The sequence below is a fragment of the Larimichthys crocea genome, chromosome XXI (assembly GCF_000972845.2).
Source record: "Larimichthys crocea isolate SSNF chromosome XXI, L_crocea_2.0, whole genome shotgun sequence".
Lineage (NCBI taxonomy): Eukaryota > Metazoa > Chordata > Actinopteri > Sciaenidae > Larimichthys > Larimichthys crocea.
This window is the reverse complement of record NC_040031.1, coordinates 13619577-13636603: the sequence shown is the minus strand read 5'-3', so window position 1 is coordinate 13636603 and position 17027 is coordinate 13619577. Positions and strand designations below refer to the sequence as shown.

Below are 17027 nucleotides of genomic sequence, written 5' to 3'. Positions count from 1 at the left end.
CACATTGATAATCAAAAGCTTCATTTTATCACATTGTTAGCTAAAGGAGAGAAATAACACAGACACAGAGGAGGAATGACACAGCACTAGCATACATTTAGTGGAGTGATATCATGTCCCCGTGTGGGCTCTCTGCAGGTCAACTCATCATTACAGCCGGATCTCAAATGAGACTGAGCACATCGCCTCTCTCAGTCTGTGTGTCGTTGTAGTACCTTCTCATTAGAGATTTTCCCCAAACATTTTCCACTACATAGTTGTCAGCTCTATCACATTTCGAGAACTCCAGTTCAGTTCTATAGACATGGCAGGAGAGAACGAGGGCTGGTCTGAAGCAGACGTGTGTCCCTGTGCAGTTGTTGCCCATCCAGTCAACATCGGACGAGAGCTCTCAACAGGCTAGTCATCATTAGCAGCACTGCTGTGGCTGCAGTGATAGTCAAAATGGAGTTCCAACCTACCTCACTCCCCTGAGGGAAGACAAGAAAAAGAGTGGTGTTTAAAGTCAGTGAAAGGCTATCGCTGAGCCAAGGAAAAAACATTTGGGGAATACGTCTTTTATGCTTTCTCACAAAGAGCGACATAAGATAGTTACTGTACCGCCTCGTATCAGTAGTTACATTTAAGTATGAAGCTGGAGCTAACTCTATCCAAAATTCAAAAAAATACACATGCATGAAAAGTTCACAAACTAACATGTTGATGTCGTTTGTTTAATTCATACACAAATAGATATATGAACACAACAATTTGTGGTTTCAGGGGTTTTATATTTCGTTTCTAAACACCAGTTTATCTCTGTCCGCCCAGCTCTTAAACGCGTCCCACTAATGACTCTAAAAAGACACAGCAATTAGCTCTGTTGACAGGTCTTAACTCCCACAAAGACCACAAATTGATGTTTTTATAATTGTGTAGAAAACAAACAACATACAATGTGTTAATTACCGGGCTTCAGATGTGTTGGTAAGAGTATTTTTTAATTTTGGGTAGAGCCAGTCTGGTCAGGTTGTAGCTTCATATTGAATTCACAGACACGAGAGTGGTATCAATCTTTTCATCTAACTCTTGGTAAGAAACCAAGTAATCATATTTCCCAAAAAACTTTTTCTGTAAATGACTTATTCAGTGCATATCCAAGGAAATACTTCTGTTATAATTTGCCAAACTGCCCACCCGCCCCATGTCCACCTTCCATAAATGTTTAATATCATTCAAATTTGGCATTTCTTCTGTTCTTCCCATCAAAACCATCCCTCTGAATAAATCTGGTTTATATTAATGGGTCAATTCACCCAAATAACACAGAAACATATTTTCTTACTTTGCTCTTGCTCGTGTTGCACCATGCAGATGCAAATGAACGTTGAAGTTTTGAGATATTTTTGCCTCCATCCAAACTCAAGGGAGTTGTTTTTGTTAAAAAAAAAAAAAATCCAACCACAGGTATTTTTATAAACAGTGTCCTGAATACTCAGGATAATCCACAGAATACACCATCTATAGTTGTTATTGAACTACTTTCTTCTGTAGGCATAGTTCAGTTTCAAAGGTTTCTGTGGATTATCCAGATTAAAGCAGAACATCGCCTGATGTAAAACAGAATAACAAGCAGACATCTCAAAGCCTGAGCAAATAAAAGCTGTATAGCTTCATACAGTACGTGAGAAACTATGTTTCTATGTTACTGGGTGAATTGAATCTGTGTGTGAGAACCATACGTAGCATTACGCATCAGATAGAGATAAGCTCCTCCCATACCTTGCCCTCTGGGACGCCAGCTCCGACAACCAGCACCAGACCACAGCCACTATTACAATCATTCCTATGAAGGGGATGGAGAGAACAGGGTGCTCAGACGAATGGATGAATCTCTGAGGAGGGAATAAAAACAAACACAAGGACCATGGGAATGAAGGGGATGAATGAATGGATGGACTGAGAAATCAAAAATCATAAAAAAAACACATAAAAAATGGTGTGACAACAGCACAAATGGACCACCACTACAAATCACTCAATTAAAAGTGTGACATGATCAATGGCCGCGATATAAAAAGGGAAAGATTTTGATGGAGTGATGTACATTTCCCGTTAAACAAACAATGCATAACTCTGTGGTGACATACACATCGACTCAATGCGAGTATGTGTGAACAGTCCTATGTGGCATTTATTGGCTGTGTGTGATGTTATGATGACAAAAAAAAGAAAGACATAAAGCATGAATGTTTTGTCTCTCTATCCTCATTTTATAGTTCATTCGTTTTAAAAATTTGTTGAATCGTACGGGCTGAGAGGTCATGGACATTCAGAGAACGAGGACAGCACCAGAGACAGGCACGGGTAGACAGTTTGACACAACGCAGAGACATTTCATCACAGCTGTTGCTGACAAAACACAGAGTTTTAGCCCTGTTTGTTTTTAACAACATAAAGGACCATATTAGAGTTCATATACTTTGCACTGCTTCCAACTGATTTCCAAAACATATCACAGTTTTGGAGCTTGTTAATGATTTTTGGATTATTTCAATGAAAATCAGCTTGCGCAGCTTTGTGCTCAGACGGCGCATTCAAGTGCCACATTGTGCTGCGTTCACAAAGTCAAATCCAGAGGACAAACAATAATCACATTTAGAAGAGGAGCATTAGTTTTTGGATGTTGGAGTTTCCTGTGAGCAAAACACTACAATAGTGTAATACAATAGTAAAATGGGATGCTGTTAATTGTTTCAGTCACGTTTCATTTCACTGCAAGCCGACATTCATACTGCACCATTAAAATCAACAGAAACCAGACTTAAAGTGGGAAAACAAGCATTCAAAAATCCAACGGTGCAGATTAATTACTTTTTCTCTACTGAACAATAACTCCAACATTGGATTCAGTGATAAAAATAAGCATCCTTTGCTTTATGCCTGGATGCTTTTTTTTGCAGATTTTGTGTTTTTGTCCAACAACAGTATAAAAACAGTGCTGTCACAGAGAAGTTAGAACACAGACACAGTGAGGGGAAATGTTCCCCAGCCTAAAGCACACAGTAAATACCGATATGGGCTGACAGGCCAGGTCAGTTCATATCAAAACATATATATATATATATATATTGCTACGGTATGAGACAGACAGAGAAAGTGGGCAGACACAGTAGGTGTGGGGTGACAGTAGGTGTGATGTCAAAAACTATTCCTAGAATAAGTTCACGTTATTTTAGAACAAGCGAAGACAAAACACAGCCCGCTCTACATAAACTTTCAGTATTAAACCGCAAAGCTTACCATACTTAAATGTCTTAAAAGATCGTTAATAGCCTTTAAACTTCTGTCTGTATATTTCTGTCATTCATGTCTGTCCCTCACCTGAGCCCCCCCTGACAGCTTCTCCAGCTCTGCCTTGCAGCGCTGCAGCTCCTCCTCCAGCTCTGCTCTCTCCCTCTGACTGCTGTCATACAGTACCTGCAGCTCCTGCAGCTCCATCTTCAGACTGTCACACTGAAGGACACAGAGTGTAAAATCTTCACAGTCTTTTCTTTACACTAGTGGATTATTTAAAAAAAAACCTATTTTAGCGTATTTGATTGAATTCATTGTAGCTAAAATCACAAAGAACTTGCTCATAATGCCTGACCCAGATCTGTCCATATTTTATTCATATTTTTAACTCCCATTAGACACTAATGCATCATACCTCTCTCTGAACCTGTGAGGCTTTCTCCTCTGCCTGTTTGAGCTGGTCTCTCAGGGAGAAAATCTCCCCAATGCCCCCGTTCCAGCCAGTCGGTGTCATCGGCTTCCCATCAAACGAAATATTCTTCTGGATGGAGGCGTCCACCAGGCGACAGTTCTCAGACTGGGCCATGGTCATGTAGCTCTCTGTCATGACCTCATCTGATCCAGTCTCTATGTCCTTCCCCTCTGTGCCCTCTCCTGCGTCCTCCTCCTTCAGTGACAGGTAAACACTGGAGCTGGATGAAAGAAGTGAAGATTACACTTATATACTTTGAGCATCAGCTGAAATATCTCAAGGTCAGACAGTTGATGTGATCAAAGGCATTTTTCTGCTTTGTCTTCACAGAGTGAACACAAAGTCTGATAACTGATGGAGACACATTGTTTGTGTTTCTGCGACAGACGTGTATCTAACCAGCCTTGAAATAGGACTGCGACGAGTATTTTCCTTTTTGACTAATGAATTTTTTTATTATCAGTTAATTGTTTGTTTATAAAATGTCAGAGGAAATTAAAAAGATCCATCACAGTATCTCTTCTTGTTCTGTCTGACCGAAAGTCCAAAACCAGAACTGATTAAATTAAAATCAAAACGATGCAAAACAGAGGAAAGCAGCAAATCACGGTTAAGAAGCTGTAACTAGAAAATGTTTGGCATTTTTGCTTAATAAATTCCATTTGATTCATATTTTTTATTATTTATTTTTGCTGTCGTTAAAGTTCGTAAAGGCAATACATTAAATATGTTGGAAAATAGTTGCTGAAAATGTGAATCTAGGATTTTTTGAGCGGTCGTTAAAGGGTGGCTGGATGACACACTGAGGCCACCCTCAGCATACTGTATGTTCTCCCCATGCTTGCAAGGGTTCTCTCTGGGTACTCCAGCCTCCTCCCAAAGTCCAAAGACATGCACTCAAAGACTCTAAATTGATAAATTGAGTGTGAATGTTTGTTTGTAGAGACAAGGTGTGCCTGTCTACGGGGTCACGTAGTAAGTAGTTACAGGAAATGGATAGATGTTGTCATTGAAGAATCCCACCACAAGGTTCTTTTAATAGTTGTTCTGGTCATCCTGTAAAGTCTCAGTGCACGTCTTAAAAACTATTAATGTCTAGGTTATTTCTCCCTGTTGTATCTGTGTGTGTTGTCCTCCTGTAAAGCGCCGTGTAACTTCTGTTTTGAGTACCGCTATAAATAAAGTTAGCTTTTGCTTTCGATGCATCATAAGATCTTTCTTAACAGATGGAGTATGCCCTGTCCTCCATCTGCTCTGGAAGATGGTGTGATGCGTTCAAACATTTCAGAACAGCTACTAAATAAATTTGTTTGGAGACTGTTTTCAAGGTCAGTGATGAACTTTTAATCTTTAATTATTTTCATGTCTATGAATTTTCTGTCGATCCACCAATCAATTCATGAACTAATGGTTTCAGCACTTATGCGTAATCCTGTTTATGACATTAGAGCTTTTCTGCGGTAATTAAACAGGTGGCTGATCTTTTCTAAATGAGACGTGACGTGAACGGCTGCGACGAGTGGGTAGTACTCCAGAGGGGTCTCCCCTCCAGCTGATCCAGTATCAGCACAGCTGATGAGTGAGCAGCCATTGACCCCTCACCATGTCCGCTGTCTCTGCAGCAGCTGCAGCCTCTCGGAGAGATGTCTGTTGGCCTCCTTCAGCGTCTGACACTCCTCCTTCAGCATACGGCACTCCTCCTTCAGCAGGTCCACGTCACCTGATGGAATAAGGGAAGGTCGTCATTGATCTTAACAGCATTACAACAGGTATAGGATATATTAAAGGAGTAGTCTGTTGCTGAGGGTTGGATGATAAGGTTGATACCACTCTCATGTCTGTCTGTTAGGTATGAAGCTGGTTAGTTTAGCATAAAGCCTGGAAACAGGGGAAACAGCTACCCTGACTCCGTCGAATAAAATCCACCACTAGGACCTCTAAAGCTCACTAATTAAAATATTCAATCTTGTTTGTTTAATCCATTTAATCCGGACTACTTATTGGTTGGGACCAGTTGCCAGGCAACCAGCACATACACCCAATCAATGAGCCTAAAATGTCAAACTATGCCAACTGTAAATTAGATTGAACGTGCATATAAAATCTATATTCGGGGCATGTTTTCAGGAAAGAGCACAACTATAAGATAATATGAACTCCCCTCCCTCGGTCCCAACCCAGGCTCAGCTGCAGAGCCCAGCGATGACATCATGTGTGAGAAGTGTCCCTCCTCCTCATGACCTAATGTCCCTGGTATCCTAAACGCAGACGCACATCTACAGACACACACCGCTCCCCTTTCAACACTCAGCAAGCACATTTGTAATTTATAATATTTATTAAACTCCAGCAATGATTTATGCACTTGACCGAGGGACGCTAACATAATGTGAGCATGGAACAAGAACATCCATAACATCATGCTTTGTTTTCATAATATCAGCCACACTGATACTGATCATGGGCTATTTGTGCAAGTAGAAAGTTGGATTACGAGCAGAGAGAGAAGGTCACCGATGGCTGTTTACACAAGGTGTGAAGACGAGGTGTAAAACCAAGACGTATTATATTTTAACTTTGATATAGTGCAAATAAAAAGAAGTCGTAAGGGAGGAGTGTGTGTGTGCAAACTACAGAAACCACCTCCACCCTCTGTCTTCTCTACATCTTTCTTCTTTGTGCTTTTTTTTTACCCTTCCAGCCCTACACTGCTCCTCATCCCTCACCCTCTCTCCTCTCTGCCTCCCTCCGCTGACTCTTCATGCTGATCTCGGCTCTCAGCGTGGTGATCTCCAGCTCATACTCCTGCGTCTCGTCGCTGAGGCGCTGCAGTTCGGCCCGCCGGCGACACAACTCCTCCTGAAGGGAGGCGATGTCGTTCTCCCTCTCTGCTGCTGCCTCCTCCGCTGCCTGTTGGAGCAGGAGGACCTCCTCCTGAGCCACACGCAGCTCCTCCTGGGCCTCGGCCAGCTCGCTCTCCTTCTCTTCCTCCAGGCTGTCCATCTCCTCCTGCACAGAACGCAGCTGTGCTGTGGGGAGAGGAGGAAGAGAATGTTTGGTTGTGTGGGTGAGAGTAGCATCACTATAGGTATATGTGTGTGTGTGTGCATGTGTGTGTGTGTGTGCGTGTGTGTGTGTGTGTGTGTGTGTATGATCTTACCTGAAGTTCTGCAGCAGAGGGCCTGCATGTGTTTGTGCGTGTAGGTGGTGTGTTCTTGCACGTGCATGTGCCTCTATGTGTGTGTGTGTGTGCGTGCATGTGTGTGTGTGTGCACATGCTGTATGAGTGGGTACTGTTTGAAAGTGGAGGTGATGTAACTGATGGTAACAGCCTTTTTTATAGGGTCAGATTCAGATTATTACTTCAATATCTTTAGGAAAACAACCTCCTCTCACAATAACAACCATAAGAGCAACAATACAAAGAAATTACATGAAAACCAGTATTAACTGAGCCATTACATAGACATCTTGCAGATGTTTCAGGAAACAGTTTAGCATTCCCCCGACTGACTGAAAAACATCTTTGAAGCTTCAAAAATAATTCTCCGCTCCGCTTTTTATATTTTTCTTTGTGTCCTTTGGAGCGAGGATTCAGATTGGAAATCTGTTTTTACAAACGTTTCCTATAATGTATTGTTTTTTTCTTCCTCCTTTGTTCCTTTTTTCATTCTTCTCCTTCCTCTACCAGGAGCCATTATGTTTGTTTTTTTGGATGTGTTGGTTCTGAGGTGTGTTTTCACCCCTCATGACTGAACACATTTAAGGCTCTCTGAAGAATAATTGTGTCTGTGTGAATTATTTCTGTCTTTATTTATGTATTTACTCAAAACTGAGAAATAAATACACCCAAATCAATGAGCCACATGATTGCAAGCATTTCAAATGTTCCATCCCAACATACTTACACAGAGCCGTCTGTCTGAGATTAATCAGTAGAGAATTAATTAAATAAAAATAACGTAGATAATCAGACACTTTATCAAAGAACAGAACTGCAGCTGAGTTTATGTCGTATTATGTTTGTTACCTTGTAGATTCTGAATCTGGCGTGTGAAGGCTTCAGCCTGATGGGCACTGGCCAGACGCTCATCCTCCAACAGACCTGTTGAGGAGGTGACAAGAGGAGAGGAGTGCGCAGAGCGATAAGAGGAAAATGTCACTTCAGCAGGCCAATATAAAGATGACAACTTGATAAGCCCTTCAACCTTGAGGCATGACTGAGTGATACAAGCAGTCTTGTGTGCCTGTCTGTGTGCTAAATACAGTGCGAGAAAGACAATCAATATATATATATTTTATTAGACTTGTGTTTGTCATGTCAAATCATTTCAGTAGTAGCCACTGGTGGTATGGCTCTATGGCTGGCCATGTTGTTCGGCCTGTCCACCAGTTTGATCCAGACATAAATATCTCAACATTTAGCAGGCTGCCATGAACTTTGGTACAGACATTCATAGTCCCCAGAGGATGAAGTCAGGCACATAAATATAGACGGTACACTTACAGACAGCACAGAGAGGGACAGGCTGATCATAATAGCTTACACTGGGGCCTGTTGTAACTACTTTACACCAATGGATGAAGGCTTTTAACATTGGTGCTCCCTCTAGTGTTATCCCTGTAAAGTGTTAGTGTCAGTTGCACTATTGCGATTAGCAAATATTAACATGCTAATATGCTTACATGAACACGATAAGTATTATATCTTATCGACAGCATGTTAGCACTGTCATTGTGATGATTAGAGTGCATGATCATGTGAGTACAACCTCACAGGGCTGCTAGCATGACCATAGACTGCATAAACAACATTTAAAACACATTATTAACAGTTGTCATGCCATTTTATCAGTCATTGTAATTGTACAATATGTTTGTGTTGATTTGTTCTGTACATGTGACATCTATTGCACGTGAGTCCGTCCTGGGAGAGAGATCCCTCCTCTGTGGCTCTTCCTGAGGTTTCTTACACCTTCTTTGTGGGCAGGTTTTTCCTCACTCGAACCGAGGGTCTAAGGACAGAGGGTGTCACTCCCTGTACAGATTGTAAAGCCCTCCGAGGCAAATGTACTTTGTGACTTTGGGCTATGCAAATAAAATCTGATTTGATTTGATTTGATTTGATTTGAAAGTAGGAGACCTGTTGCTTTTGAATTTTCTCATTATATTTTTTCAATGGTGCAGAAATCTCAAACAGAAATTATGTTTCTTGTAATTTGTCTGAACCAGCCCTTTAATCAGCGACATCCTGCTTCAGATTCTTCTCCCACTGACAATGATATCATTCCCACTGAGAATTCCTCTTTGTCTGTCTTTCCCAGCATTTAGTCACAAACCATACAACATTGCCTGTTTTCTATGTGAATCATATCCTAAGCAGTATATAGCTGGGGAGTGTAGTATGAACTCCTGTTCATCAATTGGCAATCATCCTTACTTTTAGATACCCTTTATCTGTAGCTACACCTATGTCGTTCTGGGACCATGTACACTCAAGACCTCCACCATCTCGACTACTCCATCCCCCACTCAACAGCTGCCAGTAGCCTGAACAGCTGACTGTTCCCAGTGGTCGCCGACCAATAGTGAATTCTCGATGTGGTCTAGGACACCCAGTCTGGAAGCTTCCCTCAGCATGTACAGCAGTTGTCTGAGGAATGCCTCTACTGCTGCCAAACAAACAACTGAGCTCACCATGCCATGTCTTTTAGTATGACACACACACACACACATAAATACACACACACACACACACTGAGCTCACTGAGGCCCCATACCCAAGGCCTTACTCATTGCTAGTGTCCCTGAACGTTAAGCTCATCATTTCTAAGGTATGATGTGATGCTCCATTTAGGTTCTGAGGAAAAGACCGTGTCAGTGGCCACATATAAACATTTACGCTTCTACATGTTCCGCTAGATTGTGATAAACCGGAGACATCACAGGTCTAAAGTTACAAAGTGTTGGTGGTAGAGGACAGCAGTTTTCTTCTGTGGTTATGTGGAAAGAATTGAACAGAAAACAGTCGCTGCTGCACGGTTTATTTAATTTAACTGGTTGAGATCTCCCAAACAGAAATCCATTCCTATGACATGTTACATCATAAATTAAGTTGAGAGGAAAGACTTCAGATGGGAAAAGGGCGTTAAATGTTAGTCTTTAATTGTGTTTTCTTTTTTCAAACTTAGTGATGAAATCATCATTTGTGAATCTGGATCTTATTCTCATATTTTTGTCTGTATATTGGTACTAGATAACATTTTACCCAGCACACATTGTAGAGATTTGGAAAAACCGAGAAATGCAAATGGGCCAACCATGTTGAGCGGCTGCAGAGAAATGAGGCTCATTTCCCTAAAGTGATTTGTGAGCACTGTTGCAGATCGAAAATGGTGGCAGCATCACGTTTCCCAAATGGTTATTGAATGCAAATTGCAGATAAAGTCTGGCTCACGCCTGGGTTGCAAGTTTGCTTTGAATGCTAAATTGCAACAGCAAGAAAAAGGAAACTGAAGGAAATCACAAAATCATGTTGCAAATTTCAGATTGCACGTTGCAAATGTTGTGAAAAAGGCCACTGCATAGCATAGTGTACCCACTTTTTGTGCCACTGGTTTTACTGATTTATATTTATGTAAGCACACCAGTTTACTTACATTAGTGTGAGGCTGTGACTCGCTTTTCATTTAGTTGGTGTTCATAGTAGGGAAATGGTAGCCGCAAGCACGAAAATATATTTAGTGTCTGCAGACTTCTGAATTGCAAACATAAAAAAACAAACAGGTTAAACACTCTGCAGACTGCATTGAATTTCACTGACTGCCACATATGATTAAAGGAGGTTCCAGTTGTAGATAATTGCACTATTACTATGCTGTTTACTACATGAGCAGAAGGGATTTCCAGAAGTGTACTTTCAGTTTGACACAAAAAAACAAATGTGATTTCTTTTGAAGTTTTTAGGGAAGCTGGAGCTTCTTCGGGTCTTGTTCCCAGTTGTCGTTGTGGCAATATCTGTAATTCATAAATCTCTGTAATGACTAAAATGTTGTCATCAGTAATAATCTTAATGGACCAAAATATGAGGATAACAACCAGGTTGACAGATGTCTAGATTTCCCATTAAATGCCAGAAAATCTGCTCAGGGTGACATGATTTGTGCTATGTGGACAATGTTTGTATTAATTTCCATACATCTTTATTTAACATGGCTCAGACTGCTGTTAGCAAATAATGAATAAAAGACTGTGATCACGAAAGATGAATGATTCAAGGCATATGCATAATTAATGCATACACACTACAAGAGTCATATCCAAGGCTCAAAGTCTCACCTTGCAGCTCATGAAAGCTCTCCTGGTGTTTGTTGGACGTCTCTCTGGCATCATCCAGCTCCAGCAGAAGCTGCAGCACCTGGGCCCTCAACTCCTCCAGCTCCTCCTCCTCTGTCAGCGGCTCCTGCTCCTTCTTCCTCTTCTCCTCGCCTTCGCCTTCCTCCTCCTTCAGCTTCTTCTCTTCCCCCTCCTCCTCCTCCTGAGCTCTCTCGTGGTCCATCTCCTCCTTCTCGTTGTTCTCCTCCAGGATGCCTCTCTCCTTTGCTGTTATTTCGTTGTCCATGGTGGGGCTGCACTCTGCTTTCAGATCGCACGGGTCATCTGGTGGAAAGATGACAGCGATATTAGAAAGGGATGCCTGATAGGGAGAGAGAGAGAGAGGGAGACATAAAGAGAAATTTACAGGTGACAAACCTCTGTGTCATCAACCAAACTCATTCATGCCTTAAACACAGAATAGGTTTCTTCTGAGTCAACAGCACCATCTTGTGATTGAAATGGTATTGAATCCTTCCCACAGCAACCTCTATTACACTCGTGTATAGTAATATAACACACTTATTTAAACATACTAAATTAATTGCAACCCTCTAATGAGATTAGTGCTGAGATTTTAATAGAAAAGCAAGCAAAATCCATTCATTCGGAGAAGAATGTGTCAGAATATATGTCCAAATGTTGAAAAAAATATAATAAAGAACATGTTGATTGTGATTTTAAGACATACCGTACATTACTTTGTTTGACAGTCCTCTATCTGCACAGTAAATTTCAATTTCTGACCAGTAGGTGGAGTAAGTTAGCTGACACAATGCAGAGAGAGAGAGAGAGAGAGAAGTGGGGAGGTGGGCCTGTATGCTGAAGCAATCACTATGACTCACCACTCAGCAATGCACCTCAAAGTTCATAATAACACAAGCTAGCACTCATAGTAAGAGAGATGTGACAAGAAAAGACATCGTCTCTATCGTGGCACACATCACATCGTTGTCCGCCTGGGTTTTCTTTGTCCCTTTTAGACACCCTGAGCTGCTGTTAATGTGGGCCTTTAAAGCCCAACGAGACATTATATACGGTGTAGTCTGAACTAATGGACTTGATTTCACACTCAAACATCTGTTGCTTGATAGAGCTGCAAAGACAAATGCAGAGCAGGTCAGAAAACTAGAAGGGAGGGCATCATTTATAGCCCAGCAACACGACGGTAATTTCCCATTTGACTAGGAGGAGAAGTCTTTTCCCATTAGTCAGATGAAATTTGCTGTGAGGTGGAGAAGGCCAGCACTAAATGGAGATTATATTTGCAGTGTTAGCTTGTTCTGATGTGCAGTTAAAAGGTAAACACAAATCACTTGTGCCTCAGTTACTATCTCATACACTGGCCTGCCATCTCCCATCTCTTATTGCTCGATAGCATGACCCTCCGGGGGTCAAGTCCGTCTTGGAAATAAATTGATATGTAGCAACACGCATTCATGTTCGAGTGGTTTCTGAGTGTCTCAAAATTGTTGTACGTACTCTGAAAAGCAATGTGAGGATGACAGAGGGGAAGGGTGTTCTCCGAGAGAAGGGAATAGAGAGATGTGATAAGAGAAAACTCTGCGGCAGGGGACAGAGTAAAGTAATAACTAAAGATCAACCTAATTAAGAATGATGTTCACCGGTGTAATCTCGACTCAGGGGATGTTTCCATTCCTTGTGGTAATTATTTCTCTGCCTTGTTGTTCCCCTCGCTGAATGTAACGATTTCCATCCAGAACAAAGCACATGCAACATACTTTCTCCTTATATCTGTATGACATTAGCAGCAGGCTGCATATTTCTTCATGCCTCATAATAATGGTAATTTAAACAATGCAAGCCCCTGAGAGGCAAGTAAGAGGTTTCATGAGTACTGGGCTATTTTGTCATTAAACTTTGATGCTGCTGTAATGAGTTAACCATAAAGAAGAGAGCTGGAGCTGCTTGTATAGCCAGCGGCAGCTAAAGGCCATCAAGAGACAAAAGGCTTCGTACTGAATATCACTCACATCCTCCAGGATGTCTTGCTCAGGGTGTAATAACTCGGAAAGCTTTGGCTCATGTGATTTGTGCTGTATTTTAAATCTAGGGTTCTGTAGCTGTAGTATTCAGACTGTGGGCACAAACTACAACTCTGAAACAAGCTGTACTCATATTACAGTGAAAACACGGAAAGAATGAAGTATTGCACACACTTGAGAAGTTTTTTAGGACGCCCGTTAATCCAAGACAGATTTGGTGGGCATGCAAATCCTTCTAAACTTTCTTCAACTTCCTTTGACAGCCTTTTTCTGGCGTCACCCAACAGCTTGTTAATCATTCCTCTCAGCTTTAAAGCTTTATCACCTCACCTCGTGAGTGAATGTCAAACACATTGTGCAGCAGAATCAGCTGCAGTGGCACCTGTGATCACTCCACTGCATTCTTGGCACAGTGCAGGTCTTTAGTCACGCAGGGATTGCATTAGACATGGACGCCGCATGCATACAGGAGCAGGAACAGGCAGGAGAATCATCTCAGGAGCTGCGTTACAGCTCCAGGGAGAGGACGGCTCTATCTAGTCACAGCACATTCCTTCCTAATCACATTGCAGCACAACACGTTGAGAATGTCACTGCGAACGCTGTGCCACTTTAGAAAAGAGACAACAAGGCCGAGTGTTCATTGTCAGCATCTCGGAATAGCTGTCTGAAATTAAATTTAAACATTCATTTGGCAACACGAGCCCTTTGTTTTGCCTCCGATTTGGTACTCAGCGATGGAAAGAGGGGTGTAATGAAATTTGCACTTTGTAAAATTGAGGAGCAGAGGCAGGAATTTAGCAAACAGCAGCATGCTGGGAGAAACGTGGCTGTGGGACACAGAGCAGCTTTAACCTGGAGCCACAGGAAAGCCTTTCTCTGTGTGATTCTGCAGTTGGAGTTATAGTTGTGGAAATTACAGTGTAGACAGTAACATACTGAAGATATGGCATTAAAAATGTGGCACAAAGCAGTTTTCAAGAGAGGATTCACCAGCAGTGTCAAATAAGTCTACTCCATTCTCTCCTTGTGACTGCTAGTTAAATATCTAATTTTACGGTATTGAGAGCAACATCTGGAGTCAAATCAGCTGTGAAAAAAAGAAATGACGGCGCGCTGAAACATGAGCTGGAGGCTGTCTACAGGTGTAGATGGGCGCCTTGTGCTGAACCACAATGAAAATGGGACTGAGCAGACAGGTGGTGCTGGTGGCAGGTTCTAGGTTTGACTTTTTGTCTGTGATTCTTAGTATTAAGTGTATAAGAGTGTGTATATATTATGTGAACATGCAGGCTTGTGTATCACTGTGTTGGTGAGCCTGTACGTGTACATGATCACACAAGTCTACCATGTGTAAGCTCCTTGTGTTAAGTATCTGTATGTATGCCATGGATCTCTGCAGCTGTGTAGGAGGCCATGCATAATGAACGCCACCCCCTCCTACCCCAGCTTTGAAGCCAGCTTTGTACTGATGTTGTAGCTTTCCCCTCGTACTGGCACACTTCCTCAGCAACACATAATACGGAGCGGGGAGGGGGGAGTCGAAAAAGGCGGAGAGGCTGTGCGACGGCAAAAGAAGAAAGGAGGAGAAGACAATAATACAAGGAAGGAGAGGAAGTCATGATCTGGCCTGAGGGCTCCCTTCCTCGCGAAACTAACAGGTGAAGCTGTAGACGCGTTCATCTCCATGGTGACCTCTGCACACCATATGGAAAGTTGCCGTGGTAATAAAGCTGTGTTTGTGTCTACAGTTCTGTTTACCATGGAAACCTCTCTGCTTGCCATTTACTTTGCCCCCACGGAGAAGCCAAAGTGATTTCATCAGGTGTTCCTCCGTAAAGCCCACAAAGTGAGGTCACCATCATATGAGATTTGCTGACTTCAAACTGAAAACGCCATGGGGCGGAGGTCTTGTGAGGTCAAAGTGACTTTATCTCTTTTTCTCTTTAAGTACTTTAAGCCTGAAAACTCCAGGGAGAGTTAGGAGCAGCAGCAGCAGCGAAAGGCAAGAAAAGAAACAGGGACCTAAGAGTTGGACTGACTTAATGAGCTGCTCTGTTATTTAAATGGGAAATACATGTTTGCACTTTCAAAGGGAAATAAGAGAAAGTGGGTCAATGGAATAGAGCTGCACTGCATAACGTGCTATAATCTGGCCTCATTAGATGAGCAGGCACAAATACTGTGTCATTGTGTACATACTGTATGCGGCTGATTCGGGGACTATGCTTTGTATGGGACTGCGGCGTGAGCGTGTACATGTGCTTGTTGTGCAGCTCATTCATTAAGAGATATGACTAGCGACAGGCAACAAAGCATGAAAACAAGTGACGCTGAAATGATCCATTTGATCACATATCACTGCCTCCCACCTGAAAGGAAACTCTCCGGGAAAGATTTGACATCACAGTGGAAAATCAAAGAGGAAAGAGGGGATACCACAGCTCACCGTGTAGCTGCCAAATTCAAAAAGGATAAAAGCCGAAAGGGAGATGGAGGGTGTACTAATAATAGGCTGACAATGCTGAGCATTTCTGCAGGTCCATGAATCCATAAAATAAGCTGCAAGAAGGAGCCACGCGAACCATCTCTATTCAATCAAAAGTTTTAAGAGTGTTTCCATTATGCAACCAAGAGAAAAAAAATCATATGGCACACTCGCTTTTGTCAGGGACCTGCAAAGTGCCTTGAAAGCCTCTTTTGAAATGAAGCACTGAAAGTCTGAAAGGGGAAACGAGGATAGGTTTGGTACACTTTAGAACTTCAGGGCTGAGAGAGAACAAGTTGGGATGCTGGAGGGTGGAAAAGTATGCAAGATTTGTTTTCATTAAGCCCCATGAGTGGCCCGTGTTAAACACTGATGTGAGAATCTCACTTTGCTGTTTTTCTCAGAGGTCTCTGCAGCTCCCAGATCTACAAAGTTTGTCCAAGGCAGCAACTTTGCTGTTTATTAGTTCCAGAGAGCTGAAGTGTAATCCTGTTTGTACACCCCTTGGGAAGTATCACTGCTGATGTGAATTTCACAACGTGAGGGCACAACACCAGAGAGGAATGGAGGGGAAAGCAGGAGAGGACAGGAGAGAAATGCTGTGTAGGCTGAGGCGCTGGCAGGTGCAAAGGTTTTTGCGTGTCTGTGCAGGCGCACGTACGTGCACGTGTGCGTGTTGGAGGGTGTGTGGGCGCTGAAGAGAGCAGAGGATTGCGGTTGAAAGAGGAGGGAAGAGATATTGAGTGGGAAAGCAAGAGAGAAGGATGGAGAGAGATATGGTCGGCGACCGGTGCAAGGTGGGAGGAACAATATGGTGGCCGATGGTTGTAAGATACACAGACAGCTTGCAAATGTCGAACCAGCCTCTGATTGTGTTTTATTGATCAGGGGGGAAGCGTGTGTTTGTGTGAGAGCATCTGTATTCCCTGTAGGTAGATGTACCAAGTGATTTCAGAGGCCCGTCTTCCAGCGTAGTGTCGCATTCATTCTCAGCAGGGCTGACAATGTGTTGAAAATAAAGGCCTAGTATATAACACCACTGTTCAAAACAAAGCCACCTTTTGTTCCGAGGAACAAAAAGGCAGCTTAGTTTGAAGAATCCACAATGATGTGTGGCTAGGATTGACCTCAGCCAGGACAGAATAAACTCACTTAAATCATTTAGCTCCCCGAGTGTGTGTAATTCAAAACGATGCCAGTTATTACCAGCCACCACTCAATCCCCTTTTCACTCGCTCTATGTCTATCCTTATTATGGTCAATCAGACAGGATTCACGCTACATTAGGACAGACACTTTGCCATCACTAGACGCTAAATTTCCTGGCTTTAAAAGCATGCCTCGGGTTGTGATGAAAGGAAAGAGGTCCCCAGAGTTAAGATAACAGGAACTTGCTTGTTATGAAAGAAGA

At 42.4% G+C, this 17027-nt stretch overlaps 1 protein-coding gene across 1 annotated transcript in view; it reads right to left on the bottom strand.

Moving 5' to 3' along the window:
- Positions 1–479: 479 nt before the first annotated feature.
- The window catches only part of LOC104940630 (coiled-coil domain-containing protein 136), a 17956-nt gene continuing 1408 nt past the window's right edge, over positions 480–17027 (bottom strand). Inside the window, exons 3-9 of the mRNA XM_027272897.1 lie at positions 11087–11407; positions 7779–7853; positions 6475–6777; positions 5351–5468; positions 3692–3968; positions 3364–3495; positions 480–1874 (exon numbers count right to left, since the gene is read on the bottom strand). Coding sequence (XP_027128698.1) covers positions 1728–1874; positions 3364–3495; positions 3692–3968; positions 5351–5468; positions 6475–6777; positions 7779–7853; positions 11087–11407 — 1373 coding nt within the window. The 3' untranslated portion in view covers positions 480–1727. The remainder of the gene's footprint in view (positions 1875–3363; positions 3496–3691; positions 3969–5350; positions 5469–6474; positions 6778–7778; positions 7854–11086; positions 11408–17027) is intronic.